This window comes from Anarrhichthys ocellatus, unplaced genomic scaffold (genome assembly GCF_004355925.1).
Source record: "Anarrhichthys ocellatus isolate YVR2014 unplaced genomic scaffold, GSC_Weel_1.0 scaffold24, whole genome shotgun sequence".
Classification (NCBI taxonomy): domain Eukaryota; kingdom Metazoa; phylum Chordata; class Actinopteri; order Perciformes; family Anarhichadidae; genus Anarrhichthys; species Anarrhichthys ocellatus.
The window spans coordinates 10,956,016-10,974,745 of record NW_022280054.1 but is presented as its reverse complement, the minus strand read 5'-3'; the positions used below and the strand labels follow the sequence as shown (position 1 = coordinate 10,974,745).

The 18,730-nt window shown below is 43.7% G+C and overlaps 2 protein-coding genes across 4 annotated transcripts in view; both read right to left on the bottom strand.

Moving 5' to 3' along the window:
- Window positions 1-8,585, bottom strand: part of LOC116390681 (calsyntenin-2) — a 210,351-nt gene extending 201,766 nt beyond the window's left edge. The window contains exon 1 of the mRNA XM_031860600.1: window positions 8,087-8,585. Coding sequence (XP_031716460.1) covers window positions 8,087-8,150 — 64 coding nt within the window. The 5' untranslated portion in view covers window positions 8,151-8,585. The remainder of the gene's footprint in view (window positions 1-8,086) is intronic.
- Window positions 8,586-11,685: 3,100 nt separating this feature from the next.
- On the bottom strand, window positions 11,686-17,641 carry lpar5b (lysophosphatidic acid receptor 5b). 3 transcript variants are annotated; one of them, XM_031861076.1, is made up of 2 exons: window positions 16,947-17,641; window positions 11,686-12,360 (listed from the first exon to the last, which is right to left on the bottom strand). In XM_031861076.1, exons 1-2 carry the CDS (start codon window positions 17,598-17,600, stop codon window positions 12,358-12,360), a joined length of 657 nt encoding a protein of 218 aa, XP_031716936.1. In that variant the 5' UTR covers window positions 17,601-17,641; the 3' UTR covers window positions 11,686-12,357. The 3 variants fall into 3 exon arrangements, with proteins under 3 accessions (XP_031716936.1, XP_031716935.1, XP_031716934.1); XM_031861075.1 differs by lacking the exon at window positions 11,686-12,360 and adding an exon at window positions 13,769-16,396; XM_031861074.1 differs by lacking the exon at window positions 11,686-12,360 and having other exon boundaries at window positions 13,769-17,641.
- Window positions 17,642-18,730: the final 1,089 nt, after the last annotated feature.

Below are 18,730 nucleotides of genomic sequence, written 5' to 3'. Positions count from 1 at the left end.
GCACAACATCTAACTACGTACGAGCTAACCGTTAAAACACTACCACTTATAGCATCGTCATTGAAATGCTGCACATTTCCCGGCCACTCTCACCCGTCCATCTGTCGCTCATCAATCACTGCTCAGCCTTATCATCATAGCCGCGACAGGCTGTCAGCTCCCTGGTGTGTTCTCACATATCGCCCCTCCAATATTGCCGCACACTAGCGTGTATGCAAATGCCCACTCGCGCCGCGCCACACTGAGCTGATGGAAACACAGAAAAGGTCCATCCAGTGAGTCTGCCTTCAGCACAACGGAGAGCTCCAATTGCTGCCCGTTTCTTGGCGAGAGTCATTATTAGTTTCAGGACCAAGAACAGCACCTGGCCTTTCCCTTCATGTCTGCCGGTGTAGAACTCTTCTGTTGCCTTACACTTTTTAGTCAGCGTGCAGTATTTCTAGCAGAGAATTCAAACCAAAAGCAGCACTCTCAAACAGCCATCAAAACAACAGCAGTAACGCAGCTTTCATAAAAGCCTTTATAGTAATCTAGGATGCACCAACACGTATTACATATACGTATATATAGGCTTGATGATTACAGTGTATTGAGCTAGATAAATGTTTGGCACCTTTTTTGTTTCAGGAATACCTCGTGATTCATATCTCAGTAAACAGGAAAAGAAAGCAGTGGCGGTTTGATAAAGGCAGAGATAATGTAGGTAAACAGACATAAGCCCGGCAGGCCTTGTCTCCAATCACTACCTATTATAACCTGCGCAGAGGGGGGGGGGCAGACTTTGTAGCATCTGCTGGCAGGCTGGACTAACTCCAGGGGCAGCGACACTAGTACTGTAACTCACGACAACCGGCACTGAATAACGGGCCTTTTATCAGCGCCGACGTATCCGTGGACCTCCTGCCGATGGAGTTTCCGTTGCCAAAAAAGACGTGAGAATAATGAGCCTGCGCTACAAGTGGAGAGAGAGAAATGTCGGTATGTGTTTATGTTTCTATGTATAGAGAAGGAAAGCAACAGCGTGTGTTTTTATTATGTCCTTGTGTGTGTGTGTGTGTTCAGGAATGTTTGGGTGTATAGATATAAGCTCTGCCAGCTCCTGTTCAGCCTCTAAGTGGCTAGCATATGGGATGACAACTGTTGCCTTCATGGGGAAATGGACGGATTAATTGAAATTGAGCACAGACACGCGAGTGATGAGCACTTATCACAATCATTAAGGCTAAATCACACAGGGACGGCGAGTGTGGCGCCTGTGCTTGTTGGTTTGTGTTGAGCTTTGAGGGGATTCTGGACTAATGACGAAAATAAAAAATTTACATTTGATTAATTTGTGAGTGCAGGCAGCCCCGCGTCTGTGGATAATCGCCAGCCTGGCAAACCACAAGCAAATACATGGTGCTAATTGGATTGTGTGTGTGTTTGTGTGTGTGTGTGGACTGACAATGAAAAAGGTGTGTTGCTGCTCGCAGTACTGAAACAGGGAACTTATGCAGGGCTGACCTTAACATGGGAGTGTCCTCAGCAGTGAAACTGCAGTAGCCTTATATTGTGTTCACACTATGAGCGACACAGCAACAGGCTACTAGTCATTTTCAATGGACGCCAGTGACAAAAAAAGTGGTGCTGGTGTCAACGTTTGTCAGCGCTGCAATGACACGGTGAAGCATCAACACATATGATTTGCTTCACTCTGTTCCGTAAAAAGCGATGCAGTCAGCCAGTACCCGGTGCTGTTTAACGACATAACTACAAGACATAACTACGTCACCGAGCGCTTGAGCAACACCTCAACAACAACAATGTAGCTCGTCTGTTTTGTTGCTTTTGTCGCTCTTAGTGTGAACACAGGAAGTTAACACTTGCTTCAAAACAAGTAGCATTCCATGCAAGCAAGCATAAAAACAGCACCAAAACATATGACATATCAGCCAGTGGTTTCATTTAGAGGAAGGTCTAACTGGGATCCAGTCAAGTTCAAATGTTGGGAAAATGGCTCATTAGCTTCCTTGCAGAGAGTTAGATGAGAAGATTGATACCGCTCTCATGTCCGTATGGTAAATACGGATATGGAGCCAGCCGATTAGCTTAGCTTAGCATAAAGAGTGGAAACGATTATGTAAAACGGTCAAACTCTATATTTTGAATGGCATAGTAGGATTACTCGCAGGTAGACATACTGTATACCACAACATATTTTAGATAGATTAATTCATAATTATTATTTGTCAGGGCTAACTTAATATACATATTTTATGGCATTGTGACAAATTGTATAATGTTTTTTCAGCCTCTCACCCAGTGTGTGCTGGGATACACTCCAGCCCTTGCAAATCTGTACAGGAACAGAACTAATGTACAGGTAATATATGGATGGAAAGATGCCTATTTTCTTCTCTTTTTTAAAAAAATACGAAATAGACAATATTGACGGACAACTCACACAAAGTGAATGTGAACACGGACAGCAGAGAGATGTCCATGAGTGGACCGGTCACTCTTGTTCCGTCTGCATGTCCATTATAAAAGTCTGCACTCCACTCAGAGTGCTCCACTTGTCAACTGTGGAGATTTATGAGACACACAGACAAAGATCTGCAACTTTCTCTCTGACCCTCTTCTCCTCACTGGTCATCTAATTCTCTCCATCTTCTCCCTCAGCTCATTTCCTCCAAGGTCAGCTAGACCCAGCTGGCGGAGAGGGACGGGTCAGCCACTATCTGTCTGTGTAACCCTTTGCTACTCATCAGGGCTTTTTGTGTGTCTCACAGATGTGTCATCACTCGGCACTGAAAAAAAGTAGAAGAGAGTCCGCTGGTGAGATTGGACTGGAGGGAAGTGATTGGTGGGAAACGGGCGCAAATGGATGAGAGGAGGACTGGAGTGGTGGTCCTTCGAACAGCTTGAAGTGTGTGTGTGTGTGTGTGTGTATAAGTGGTGTCTTTGTATTTGCCGTGTGCTGTCGGCCATGAGAGCACATCGCCAAAGGAGCATGGTGAGAGTCTGGCAAGACACTTGAAATGTCTGACAAACTTGATTATCCTGAAGAAGTGGGGACCACACGTAGCACTGCAGGGACGACATACGCACACATACCCAGACATGAGTTAGACCAGTCATTCCCACAGACTGGGTCGGGATGACTTATGGTCTAAATCGATAGTTTCAAGTCTCAGTCAATACTTCATGATGTTCATTTAGTAAATGATGGTCCAATTTAGGGTCAAATAGAGCATAAAACAGGGTCAGTTTTAGGGTGGGGCTACCTTGTGATTGGCAGGTCGCTTCCACAGAGTTGTCCGGGCTGGGAGTTTTTGTCTTACAACTTTAACCCTTTCACAGTGTGTTTTCAGCTCAGCTTTGCGTTTGGTTGTACTTAGCTCCACCCTTCTGTTTGCCAAAAAAAATAAAAAAAATGGCTATACGGCCAAAATTCCAAACTCGAGGCTTCAAAGGGGCCGTCCACTAACCAGTGGGTTATATTTGATTTTGGAACCAGATGTCAACAGTCACATATGGGTGTGGTGTGCACATACTTCATGTCGTCTACATTTATTCTTCCAAAATGAGAAGTTTAACCCATAAACAACATGCACCCTGAAGCATGTTAGCGGATATTTTTTTAAGTTAACACAGATACAATAAGACTTTCACCACTTGAACTCTTGTAATAAGTTAAGCATTTACTTGTATCAAGTTGCTGACACTTGTGGCAACACATTGTTGAAAAAGAGTAGACTCAACATCTCTTTTCTCAGTTTTTAAGTTGGCAGAGATATGAAGTCCTTGGAGTTCTTCGTATAATATTGCTAAATTGACATTTGATCTACAATTTCTTGATGACTGTGCAAACTCCTGCCGATGAAGACCATGTAAAATGATTGAAAAGAAATCTGGTTTTGCAAGTTCCTTTCCATCCTCATTAATTTCCTTGCCCTCTTCTCTCTCTCTCTCTCCAAACACACCTCAAAGAGACACAGGAGATTCTAACTTAATTCTGCTAAACCCACTCTGGTCAAATCCTCTCTCTCCCTTTCTTCTCTCTCTCTCTGTCTCACAAACACTTTGTAGGGTAAATCAATGAGCCTTGGCCGTCTGAATATCTGCTGCCAAGTATGGTCAGCCGTGAACACTCAAAGACACAAAAAAAAGAGCAGAAAACGACTCACTACGCGATGCACCCAGTTCAGTCAGCTACTGAACCACATGCTCACACACACACACACACTCTGTGACTCCCTCCTCCTTCCAACGTCTAAAAACACAACAGAGCAGGAAGAGATGAAAAAATACAGGATGTAAAACCAAAAGAGTCAGACACAGCATATGAAGTAATGATGGAGGAAGATGTGAGCGTACAGGCCACGGTGGAATACCTCACTACACGCTAAGATCTGATTATAGCTTTCAGGGACAAAACTTCCTTTCATTTGTGACTTTCTGTGTAAGTTTATAAAAGGAGACAAGGAACACCCACTCAATACTGTACACTCATTCCACACTTAAGACTTAAGACGAGAGATAAACGTACCCACCCTGAGTCCTTATTTACTGTCTGTGAATGCTGTACTGCTGCGCTGGGATCAGTGGTCGGGCACCCCTCCGTTGCCTCACACCACTAAGCCTATTCTCAAATGGCATGGTTGCTGTGCCGAGATCAGCGTACCTTCGGAGACGAAGGACCAAGCAAGTGTTTGTAAAGACAAATAAAAATCATTTTAAAAATGGGTGATGTTGCTTCATTTCGTTGAGCCATGCTTCCCCCGGCCGCGACAGGCCGGGCAGGATTTGTGCCGCATCCTGTGTCACAGCCTCGTTGGAGGATTTTATAGAGTGCTCCCATAATGCAATTCCTCTCACCAAAGGGGGGGGGGGGGGGGGACGGACATAAATCTACCTCTGGTTTTTATTTTTGACACTCACCTTTTTTATTTGCTAAAAGGATCCTGAAATTGCTATCCTCTTGGCTTTCTTGATCTACACACACACACACACACACACACACACACACATAGGGCAGTCCCATCGACCAGTCATTAATTTTGTCATTTCATGCTGAATAACTTGTTTTTTAAAGAAACTTATGAGCACATCTCTGATACACACAAGATGGAAAGTGGTGCTTCTGAGCGATTCTTTGTGGAGTCGATTAAATCAACAAATCGAGCGTTACTAAGGAGTTCTTTGGTCGAGGGCAGCCCTACACACAAAACCACCCACACACACATGCAGAAGCCCTCTATAGAAAACCATAAATTATAGGACTTATGCCAATTAATGCTGCAACTTCCCAAGCAGCCCTAAAGTGCGTAACAGGGAGGCATCCTCCAAAGGTTGAATATTACATTCAAACTGTCTGCATGTTTACAGACTGTAAAGAAGAAGAAAAACATGTACAGTGTGTTTATCTGTACATAATAAAGAGGCAACAAAGAGTCACACAGTGGGTAGCTGAATTAAAATGCACTGTGCTTGTAATGAGCTATCTAAATTCATAGTTCATATTGCTTGGAATTACACAAAAGAGGGGCTCCGGGCAGCACTGGCAAAAACTCTATAGCTCTTTCTGCTTCGCTGCCAGAAGATTCTCCCTGTCGAGCGGCGACACGGTCGGTGCTGAGGAAATCGTTTGAGCCCGAGTGTGCATCCATGAATGCAATAATTCCTTTGTATACGACATCACCTCCTCTCCCACTTTGTGGCTGTCAACATGTTTGGCTGCACTCTATCGCACTCCCCCTGCTCGTGCGTGTGCAAAACCCACGCACACGCAAGAAGGGGTTGTTGGCGCTTCAAGCTCCGATTACTGACAACTCTGAAACACATGCTGAAGTAGATACACACATATTTAGAGACACACACATGCACACGCTAAGTCTGACTGGATGACTCGAGGGTGTCGGTGATTAAAAGGAAGTCGCACGACCACGCTTTCCTCGAATAAAACGGTGGCTAAACAGAAGATGACAGGAGTTGCGGGCGCTTCAAAGTTATCTGGGAAACAGCTCGGCATATTGGCGCCATACGGAGGCGGATCCTTTGCCACACTTGACACGAATGCCGCCGCATCAGTTGTCGTTTTCAAAAGCTGAAAAACAGATGCAGGGGTAAGGAATGGGAAATGATTTGGGTTTGTTGCTTCTGATGAGCTCCGCTTCCTGCCAACTGTGACAGGAAATGGGCAAGGCGGCACAAGGTCAGCGTAGCAACAGATCCTGCAGACAATACGCTCTTATTTTCTCCTGGATTTAACTGCACTATACAGCGGCCCGTGGGAATCAATTAGAATCATGCTGTGCTTGGTTTTCCCACCCCCATTGACTTGGCAGTAATGTGTTTACTTCACAGCCAAGCTCTGCTTACAAAAGTAAAAAAAAACAGCATCCTTCCTTACGATGCAACTTTCCTGCTGTGTGCTGCAGTATTGCATATATGAACTTATCAGGTTTAACACACAATATCAGGTTACAGTTTCCTGCAGATCCTCGACCACAGCATGTATTAGTGTGGCATAAAAGTAAGACCCTAATTAAAATAAAAGTGCATATGAGGCAACAGTTTGACCTCTGGGCCGGGTCACAGCCTGACAGGTCTATTAGCATATGTTTTCCTTCCACACATACACACACACAACAAAGATTGCAGCTTGCTGTGAGGCTCTTTCGTGTGTCAAGGAGGACAGCTTATCACACTCCCGGTGTGTCTCGGCTGCCAGACGAAACTGACAAGGTGTCACCTTGTTATTTGGCTGCGCAAAAAAAAAAAAAAAACAGCCTCCGTCTACAGGGAGTTGATTAGCACGAACCTGTTGCCGCGTTTCACATCGGCACATGCCGAGCTCACTAGAGAATTGAGTGGTCCCGCTGCAGCGGGGATGCTGGTGGACCTAAAAATAGCTCGGCGACGGAGCAAAAAACAGCCAACAGCAATGGCACACATGTATGACATATGGATGTCATTATTATCTGTTGGTGGCTGTGGGGATTATTCATCATGTGTTGTGGAATTATTTGAATGAGCTAATTGCAGCTGTGAATTCTTCAATTTGCATGTTTGTACATGTAGTAGGCCTACATGCTGGATTTACATATCATGTATACAATACATTTGATTTCAGATGGATTGATCAATCATCTGGGTCAATTTGCAAAAGCTGCTGCTGATAAGTACGGATCTGATAATCTCTAATAAATCTGCTGTCCTGTTGCCTGTAGAGGAAGCCGGCATTCACATTCAGTACTCGCAGATTGACGTGTATGTATATATTTATTTAGCTTTGGGAGGGATTTACTCATGCTTGTGGTCTTCCCTGTCCAGAAGAGAGTTGAATTATGTTTAATGGGTGTTTTCACCTCGAAAATAATCTTCGGCCACACTTGCATTACTAAAAAACACCACGGTTTAATAAAGGATATTCAGCCAATTTTCAATCTCAGATATGCTGACAAGGGATTTGGAAGATCCCAAATGCTACTTCTTTGCAGGTTTCCACGCAAAAACTGCAGAGATGATCCGCTCCACTTTCCTTCCACCTACCTTTACCCATTAGTCACAAACAGGAAAGACCCACAGCCTCCTAACATCTCACAGTGGAACACAATGTTTCCACATCCAGCTGCTTCCGATAAATATTAATATTGTTGCAACAAAGAAGAAGAGGACAACACAACAGGACTGCAAGTCCCTTAAATACCATAGCGATGCCACACAGGATTGACCCAATAAATTGTCCTGTAATAAATTGCCGGTAAGCTCAGTGTTGAACACCGCTCTAAAGCTTCTACAGAGAGGCTTCGGGAGATAAAACACACACCCTCAAGTGCTATTTGGGGCTGTACAGTGATACAGATATTATTAAGTGCCATGTCTCCACAAGTCCAAAGAGCAACACTGCAGGAAAAGAATCAAACATGCACAGACAGACAGTGATCAGCGCCGTGGCAAATCAGTTCTCTGTCAGATGGACATGTCTCTGCATCCACCACGCGCAGCTTCTCCGGCCACGTTTACCCCTTATAATTAAGCTGTAGCGCGCTCGCAGATGCGCACCGCACGGAGCGAGCGCGTTGCCCTTCACCTACCGTACCTTTGGTGTGAGCGGCGCTCAACCCCAAAGCCACTACAGCCAACACGCCGGCTATTCTCAGCATCTTCTCGGTGGAGATTCAGCTACGCGGCGACTTCTCTCCTCTTTCTTTCTTTCTTTTTCTCCTGTCTCTCTCTCTGTCTCCCCGTCTGTCCGCCCTCTCCCTCTCAGTCAACGCCTCGGGTTCGCTCTCTCTCTTTCTTCAGGCAGAGTGTGGAAACAGTTCACCGTTATGTGGGACAAGCCAGGCAGCGTGGAGTAGAAGAAGAAGAAGAAGAAGCGGAATATGAAGAAGAGGATGGACACCGAGTGCCTGCAACGCGCCTTCGCCGCACCGTAACGCGCGCGTCGCACCGCAGGTTGTGTGGACGGACGGAGGCAGCGACTGAAGTGTGGGTTTGGCGCCGAGACGGGACTGGAGAGCAGCAGCGCACCCCGGGACCAGACCGAGCGACGTCACACAGGGAGGAGAGAGAGAGAGATGGATTCAGGCGCTCCCCCCCACCCTCCTCAACCCTCTCACTCTTTCTCTCTCTCTCATCCTCCACCCTCCCCTCTCTCCTCCTCCTCCTCCCTTCTGCTATCTCTGGAGCATCCCAGCCCACTCCAGCTCACAGCGAGCCTGCCACGCTGAGGAGGGATCCTGATGAGAACAATTGCATCTTGTTTCAAATGACTATAGGACACGATGCTGTTATCATGCATCTGTAATGGGCTCAATCTAACTATTTTAGCATAGACTTTCTAATAACACTTGAGTTAAAATGCCATAAATTAAAGAACACTTTGAGTCATTGTGAACTTACAATGGCAGACACATTGTGTGATTTAAATACTGTAGTATTATGTGTTACTTGCTTGCCTGAAGATGCAGTTTATCTTCCTGAAATTGTATCGTCATCACGAAACAGTTGTGGTTGTTCATGCACAGAAATGGAATGTTTTCAGCCCAATGAAGAACAACCTTCTGTGTTTTTATTACTTTTAAACTCTTTTTTGTTTGTTTTTTAGTTCCCAAAAAATATTATTTCTTGTGACTGCATCCCGACAGTGATTTATCTGAACTAATAAGTGCTTTGACATTGAATCAAGAAAAGAGGGAACGATAGATTGACAGATTTTAAGTATTTTATAGAGAAAACATTAAAAACTGCTCCTTAAAATCTCAAATATTGTCATTTCTTTCTAAAATGTGCAAAATGAAAAACAATCCCTGAGCGACATGGCTCGCTTTGCTAGAGAATGTTATTGTCCCATGTGTTTGTCTAAGGTGTGTGTGTGAGTGTGTGTGCAGACGTAAATTGGCACTCGTGCGAGCATGTGTATGAAGGTTTGGGGTTTTTTTTTGGTGCACTTGGTGCCGGGCAGTAGGATTAATAATAACTTTTTCAATTTTCCTGAGTAGACTATCTCAAATGAACTTTTCTCTTGGACTATCTCCGCTGGTTTAGGATTATTCTGGGAGGCAGAGAAAATATTGCTGGCGTTATCTAGAGGGAGAGGAAAAATAATAACACAAACAGATGACAATGCATAGATTTGAATCCACACCATCCAGTGATGAAATTAAATTTGGTTTTCTTTTCACCGGGAAACGACTAAAGTGCTTTATAGCCGACAAAAAAAGGCTTACAGAGAAACCAAAGCAGTGGTGCTGGGACCCTCGAGGGGCCTCAACATTTACATTATCACTACTTTAATAACATCATCTATCATGCACACATGTATTACATACAAAACAAATGAAAATATAGGTCCATTTCAATATTTAGTTCTGTATAATATCAAATGCTGAACATATAAGGACATGACGTAAAGGCTAATCTATTCCTCAAGGCTTTACTGCACAGCCACAGATCTCCTCCAAATTGCAGCCATTAATCAACAAAAACAAATATGGTAACACAGAAAAGCTGCGCGTGAAATACCAAATCTTTATCCAGCAAGGCAAGCCATCTGGGGGCTCGGCGGGGCAGGTTATTTTCTGAGTAATAAGACTTTCTATATCAGTGGCCGAGCTGCAATGCAGGCACACGTACTTCTGTATTTCATCAAGGCCATTCTCAAAATTAGAACCTGCTGCAAATGGACAATTTTGTTCCGCTTCTGCCCCCCCCCTCCCAGATGCTTTTTCAATATTGACACACATTACGCCCACTAGGCCACCATATCCACCCACGCTGGGAGTAGTGAACGGCAAGCTATAATGCTAATGTAATATCACACTGTGTCCGGCTGTCTGCTCAGAGTCCTGAGAGCGTGGGAGGGGGGACATAAAACAGAAAGCAAAAAGTTTCTCTCATACTGTGTGTGTGAGGCAATCTAACCTGGCTGAGTGGTTTAATGTGCCACTCTATTTGTCTCCTGTAAGTATTTCACCTTTGGGAAATATCAGTGACATACATTACTGGCAGCCATTTGCTGTTTAGGTTGCTAAATGATGATGGAAACAATAAGAATAAGATGAGGATATTAGTTCCAATTTGATGATGACTACAGCGTTGGGTAATACATACATAATGTGGTGTGAGGGCCCCTCCCGAAACAACTAAAGGATTTAAATAAGATGCTTTTCAAAGAGCTGCTGCCTGCAGGGAAGGCAGCTCTACAAGGACGCGTTAAGGTTGTCCAGACTGTTGATAACCAAAGAAATGTCATATGATACTTATGTGCTAAAAAAAAGTAAAAACGAAAGAAAACAGCATCCGTGATCACAGCGACCCTCGGTGCTGAAGTTACACCAACTTCGCGAAAACATTGTGAATTCTTGGCGCTGTACGGAAGGCGATGCAGTTGCAGTTTGGTTTCCTATCGATTTCTATTCTTAAAGCAAAATCTGGAGGCTGCATTTGGGCTCATTCCAAATCCATTTATGATGCTCTGCTGCAGAGCACCACGCGGCTAATGAGTCTCCCTCAGTGCACCTGGCTGACATTTCCATAGTGGGGCACATATTAGCTTTTGTCACTAAGCAGACTTTACAGCCAGCCAGAGTCTTGTGATGTATTTCAGGCACTTTTGCAGAGATTTATGAGTTACAGATAATGCAGCGGCCTCATTGAACCCAGAATACTCCATAATCGATAATACACGTACAGTTGTTTCCAGACACAAAGTGGTTGTCCATGCGGTCCTTTCACGAAATACCAATACCTAGCTCAAAGTTCCTGTTCTTGTCTCGCCATTGTTACGCTGTACAGAGGCAGAAATATGGAAGTCCATTTCTACATTTATCTTTCAGCCTGGGGGGGGGAGGGGGTGGTAGGAGGGGGGGGACACCCACACCAAAGAATGCTGTTGCACATAGACACAGACTTTGGTGGGGGGGGGTTTCCAGCAGAGCAGGTCTGGGTGGAGGATCCCTCTGTGCACAGCAAGTGTGACAGATAGAAAAGCACACTCATGCATCTTAATTTGATCATTTACTGCACACATGGAGAGAATAGAGAAGCCATCTTCTTCGGTCGCTGAGACCAGCGGTGCGGTGTGCATGTTATTGGGTGTGTTCTCACAGAGAAGTGCGAGCTTTATATATATATATATATATATATGTGCATGTGTTTACATTAAAAATCAAAATGCTTTTCTCTCACGAGGAATAGATTTAGACTTGAGATTGCGGAGCAGCAGGTCAAAAAGCCAGGTGGCCGCCTGCTGCTGTTGTTCCCGTCATCGTCCTTCCTGCTGCTGGAGCTGCTGGGCCTCATCTCGTGTCCTCGTGCGATCAACCTTCCTCCTTCTCTTATCCGTCCCTCAACTGAGAGGTCATTTTATCTCAACTAATCAACCTCCCGTGTTTCCATTCAACCCCGCATCTCTTCTCCCGCCCTCCCTCCTGATGCCTCCATCTTTCTCCTCATACAGGCATAATCACTCTACTGTCACTTAATTCAGATCTCTCCATCCACCCCTCTTCTCCGCCCTGGCTCTCCGGTTAGTGTGTGTGTGTGTGTGTGTGTGTGTGTGTGTGTGTGTGTGTGTGTGACAGAGTCCGGTGCTTCCGTATACTCCCACTGACAGCTGGGCCGGTGCTGTAGGGGGAGGGATGAGAGGAGGTAGAGAAAGGAAAAGATATAGACCAATCCTCCCCCTGGCGTTTCCCCCGCCGGCTCTTTCTGAGGAAGTGTCGGCGGCGGCGGCGCTTTGAAGGCGACTGCATCATGGTCTGAAGCTGCGAGAGTGCCTTCTGGTCCCGTTTTGCCTCGCCTCACTGGCAGGAAGTGGGCCAGAAGTTGTCATCTGCTCAAAGCCTCGCACATCTCTCAATCCCATTACTGGAAAAAATAAAGTAAATGCTAGTTCCTCTCCAGTATGACACTGGAAATTCACGTTTCAAAACTTTTTTTGTCAGACCGATTTGACTTTACTCAATAAGTTTTCTCTTCTCCATTGGAACTTTAAGAGGACCATACCAGTGATTTAGCAGTGTTAGCCCAGTTATTACTGCAGAGCATGCAGTAATAATAACTTCTACCCCTCGAGGCATCTATTGTGTTCCATGCATATGCACAATAGGACCATATAAAAAGCTGGCTCTTTAGACTTGCTTAAATTGAGAAATCCATCAGAGACAAAGTGAGATTGCCAAAGCTACAAGTTGTTATGACATACTGTTAGGTTAACATTTTTAAAACTGCAGGATCACAGCCTGTAAGAAACAACCATCTAAGCAAAACATTGTTAAGTAATTAATGCCATTAATTACACAAAATGACAAAATGATTAAACAAAACATAAAACAAAATGACTAAATGTAACTTTCCTAAAATAATATTGTGCATATTGTGTAAAATGCAAACAGAGCACATGAGTAAATGTGTGTCTGTCTCCCTCTTAATGAACGAGTGTCCCCATCTCCCCCACAGTGTGTGATACTTTAAATTAGGACTGATGGCAAACACTTCATCTATGAATCTATTCTATTCTATCTTCTAAAACTACGGCTACGGATCTGGAATTTAAAAGTATCATTTAAAAAACACTAATTAAAACAAAACAACGACGGTAAGAAGTTAATTATAATGAATTAATTCATTTTTAAGAAAAGTAGTTTTCAGCCTTTGCGAGCATTTTCCATTTATCGTTAATAAATCATTTGTTTATTCATCTGTTGCCCATGATTCTTTTCCCCGGGTTTATTTATCACCGTTACCTAAACGGGGAACGTAACACTGGGCCACAGGTAGTCCAGAGGATTACGCAACTCAAGTTTTAAGTGTCCAAGAGATTTTCCATTTCCCTACATTCCATCTCAATGGAACTGAATGGAAACCAATGGCTGCATCAATCAGTGGGAATACATCCACAAATGTATGCAGTCAAAATATTCAGGAGAGATTTAAGGATTCAAAACTTGCAAAAAAACAACATAGCAGTAGTTTGATATTTTGAAATCAGCCCGAAACCGATCACAGCTTATCTTTAGGTGTGATGTGACATGCGGTTCAGGCCTCTGACATCATCAGTCTAATTGGAGCAACTGACCAATCAGATGTTTTTCTAACGAGATGTTTCCTGACACATTTATTTACAGTCAACGTTGTTCTCGTACGTCTGTGAAGGCTCATCTGATTCATCAAGCTGTTTGAACCCAAATCACACGCTGCAGTTTGGATTGAAAAGGTTTCTCTCTTCATTCCTTTTGCCTTTTAAAAGCAAAAGTGCAGTCCAGTGATAATCAGCGCTCTACCGCTTATGTATTTCAACTGCAGCGTCATTTCCCATTGAAAAGAGAAGGTTGGGCTTGTTTGAGCCGACATTTAACTGCACATTTCCATCTGTTGGAATGATCTCCGGGTTCTCTCGAGGCTTCAGACTCTGGAGGATTGTTGTTCCTCTGCTCTTTGTTGTCTCCTCCGTCCATTCAAGAGCTCAGCATTTTGTTTTCGTCCTCTTTGCTCTACTTTTGGCTCTTTGTGATGCCCGACTCTCCACAGTCACCAAAGCTTGCTGTTGTCTTTGAATAGCAATCCTCCTCTGGTCCAAGGCAGACTTGGCTGCAGCTCAACAGGCTTGTTTGTCGGTCTTGGCAGCGATGCTTGCAGACCTGAATGTACCTGTTTCAGCATTTTCTTTGCTTTTTTTCATTTGTTTGTTTGTGTATGCTGGGGAAAAGAGGAAATAGAGAATGTGTGTGTGTGTGTTGCCTCTTTTTTACCTCAGGGTTTGAGGGTCAGCTGACCGTGACCAGCTCTAGCAGACACATTCACACCACAGCCAGACCCTTCCCAGTCCCTCCAGATCTGGGATATCAGTCACTTACAGACAGAGGGCTCTAAACAAACATGAGCTCGACCTTGATACACACACACATAAATAAAAGGTAATACAGAGGCAGAGAAATCCAAACAAACACACTCAGAATAGCTGCATGTAGACAGCTTGGTTCTAAAACCATTTTTCCCCCCATGAACACAAATCAAGTCAATTTCAAACACGAACAAAACCAATCTGCTCCGCGCTGAATAAAGGCTGTCATACATAGGCTGTTCGGTGTTGGGCGCGAAATAGCAGCGAAAATGTATTTTACTTCATGGCCTCTGCAGAGTAAGGACAAGACTGAGCAAACAGCGCTGTGGTGTATTATGTCTAAACATCAACACATGAGGTGAGGCTGTATGAAGTTGGCTGTGGTTTTTTTTTTGTTTCAGCCTCTCAGCACTCAACTTCCTCCAGTAGAGTTCACACGCAAAGGTCACATTAAACATATATGGAGCAGCTCGTGGGAGGAAACCGCCTCTTCGCTGGTCTCCAATTGACGAAGCGTCATGAAAAAAGCAAGATCTTGCCAGCAGCAGCCCTACTGATGACCTGACTTTATTTCGGAGGCACAGCGTTTAACATACAAATAACGTATTTTTATCTAAATTGTCACTCGGTCGCTAAATGGAGAGCATGTGTATTAAAGTGGAAGTTCAGACCACAGAGCTACAGATAAGGGAACGCTGAAATGTGTGTTCAAGCATCAAAAATAGTCACACTGGATAAAGAAGTGGTTTCTGTTTGGTTGTGTTCCATCTATGGCATAAGAAACAAATAAATAAAAAGATGTGTATGAGGGCAGAGCTCGATCATGCTGTTATCTTTCTTTGAAGTGGAGGGTTTTACCTGATGTAGCGTGTCCTAATTGTCAACAGCAAAACCCCATCCAGATGTTTCAAATCTAGATCCTTTTTGGATCAATTTCCCACAGATGCCCCTCCATTTGGCAAAAGCTTATAAGACTTGAGAGCCGTTGGCTCCCGAACTGAGATGCTGAGCAAAAGATGTATAACCAAAGACACACGAGACGGCGCCAAATGATGCTAAAAGTAATCAAAAGAAACGATAACCAGGATGAAGGAGGATTATGTCTTAACCCTGAACTGAATGTTTTCCATAACACATACATTCTTTAGCCTGGCTTTTATTATTTTATTTTTTTAATATTAATTATGTATATAGTAATTTTTATAGTAAGTATGTTCCTTTTAACTTTATGTTTATATGAATAAAGTTTGACTGATTAATCGATAACGTTTAATATTAATTCCATTATCTGCTTGCAATAAATGTTTGACACTGTAAAACCTCATTCAGTTAATTCCATTTCTAGGTTTTATTTTCCGACCCGCTTCAGAATGAATGCATGTTCGGTATTCACTAAACTCATCACATTAATCTGCTGCAGTTTCTGATCACCAGTGACTCTGTGGAGCAATGCTTTTCTAAGTAAACCGCTGTCTTGACTTTACTCTGCATGAGGATGCACCTACACTCCCACGAGCACGTAACCTGGTTCATGATGATTCATGCTGGTGGATGTAATGCGCCAACAAACGCAGCGATGCACTAACAAAAACAGACGTTAGATGTCTTTGTTAATGTTAATTCATGATCGTTTCCTCTGATTCTAACAGAAACAATAGGAACCATTATGAGAGTTTGTATTCAGTTCCATCAGGACCGACCACAGCTGTTATGGTATTTGTGTCAAATGGAAAACCGGCCCCTCGAGCTGAGATTGTAACTGCAAAGAAAATGTGACTGAATAATTGTGAGTTGTTTTGGAATATATCTGAAATCTGTTGAATGCATTTTGTCAAGATGAATAAAATGTTCTGGTTTATTTCAGTTAACTCACATTTTTTAAAAAGACACAGCAGGGGGACTTTATTTTTTAAAGTTGAATCAGTTTAAAATGTGTTTGTAAGACACAACAGGTTAGTACGATTTATTTATAATCATGGCAACACGGGGAACTTTCTGTATTCAATACAAGATGCCTGAGGATCCAATTTCCAGTTCAGATTTGTGCAGCTCAGATGGGAACTGAAAAAAGTAGTAGTTTCAGGTGAGTAGCTTTTCCTGTTCACGGATGCGAAACAACAGATATGTGTCAAACATGCAGGGAGGAAAAAACAACCACTGAAAGTCAGTTGTACTGTGAAGGAAACTTAAATACGTGTCTGTTCCACTCAAAAAAAAAAAAACAATGTTTCTTTTTTTCTTTGGTTAGGTGGATCAATAAAAAGAGACAGTTATGATGTAAAAAGTGAGAATTCTATTAAAAAAACAAACAATAATTGAGTTTTTCACCTTGTGACCTTTATGTCACCTAAACAAATAGTATATCCTGTCCCCGTCTACTCTTCTAACCAACTACTCCTGCAACAGAAGTATCCACATCCTCTTTTCTCCTCCAGAAGCCGTCAAAAGAGAAGTAATACAAGAGAGGGTCCAGACAGCAGTTCAAGCTAGCGAGACATATCAGTGGCGTGAGGGAAGGTACCCATCTTTTAAAGAGCACGGCCAGTGACACGGGCAAGAAAAATACAGCAAACATTATCAGGTTCATGGCAAAAATCAACATGACGTTCACCTTGTTTTTGACCCTGGCGGAGTCATTCAGATGTCTGCGTAGAGTCAAAGACACCAGAGCCGTGGACACAATGTTGACCGCCAGCATGGCGAGCACCAACACGGGCTGAACATAAGCCAGGATTGGGGTTTGATGATGCCAGGGACGAAATTCAAAGCAGGTGGATTCATTGTAGTTGTTTAAGAATCTTGAGAAGTCCACGCTCTCTGGGATGTTCACCACCACCACGAAGAGCCAAGTGAGCGCCACGGCCTTCCAGGTGTTGGACGCGGTCCGGAGATGGCGCAACCTCAGAGGATAGACCACCGCCAGCAGCCGGTCCGCGCTGATGAAGGTGATGAAGATGGAGCTGGAGCGGATGTTGTTGCGAAAGAGCATCGTGATACAGATGCACGCCATACTGCCCAGAGGCCAGGCTCCTGTGGCGTAGAAGTAGACCCTCATGGGCAAGGTGATGATGAGCAGCAGGTCAGAGATGGCCAGGTTGACCATGAAGATGGCACTGGGGGACTTGAGGCTGTGGCAGCTTAACAGGATCCACAGCGAGGCGGCGTTGAGAGGCAGGCCCACCGTCATTACCGACCCAAACGCCAGAGAGTACCCCATGTTCCTCATGTCCTCCTCCGTTCCATTCTTAAAAGTACCGTTGAGCATGTTTTTTGTTTTCTGTGACAACCGCACGAGTGCAGGCGCAGTGAACGGAGCTGAGAAGGAGACCACAATTACCCCGCCTCCTCACCAATCACATCGAGCGAGATCTGTGCGAAGAAAAGGCTGCTTTTACATGTTGAAATGGCTGAGAACATTGAAAACAGGAAACAACTTTCACAAGGGTTGAAGTAGTGTGCCGTTCAAGTAAAACAGAGAGTGTGTGGGAGTTTACAGTCATGGACAAGAAGCTTTCTAAAAAACCACAACCATGTGCACTGGATTCACACAACAGCTTTGACTCGGGGGTTACATGGATTCGTTCTGTTCAGGAGGTCTACTCTATTAACACTCCATCTGTACTGCACTAGAAGATACATGCTGTGCAAATTCCATCTGAACTGACGGCTAATTAAGCACAATCTACAGTGTGGCCACTAATTACTGGCTGAGCAGGGAAGAAAGAAAATTAAAATAATGTGATTTAGTTGTTTCATATGGTATTTAGCCATGTGTGTGGATGACTGATGTACTCGTGTGCTTATGTTGGACGTACCTGTTTTACACTACAGTGTCTTCAGGGAATGTTAATTACATAATTACCCTAATTACTCAGGTTTATCTGCATTTTGTAGAGTCGCAATCCACGGTCAACTCACTGATACACACAATATTAATGAATACAAATTGGATATTAAGTACTAAAAAATGATATTTAGAGAATAAAAGTCCAAATGTTCCGAGGCAAAGTACATCCTGCCTTCTAAGAAAACTGAATAACTGAATTGAAATAGAATTCAAACAAAAGTTACAAGGAAGCACACAAGGCCTCAAAGATGAGTGACCGTAAAGTTGCACACAATGAGTTCACAGACAAAACTCTGAGGAACTCTGAGGATTTCAGAGTTATCAAGAGCGTCATCAAGAGCGCTGCATGCATCCCATCAGTACCTGCCTGAAAAAGGATGATGCAGATAGATTTAAATAAAAGTAAAGGGATCACAATTCATCCATATGGGATCATGATTGTTTCTACCAAGTTTAATGGGAATCTATTCAACAGTTGTTGCGATACTCACAATGAGGAGAGTCATTAGGATTGTCGATTCTGGTGGAGTGATTTATTCATGACAGAT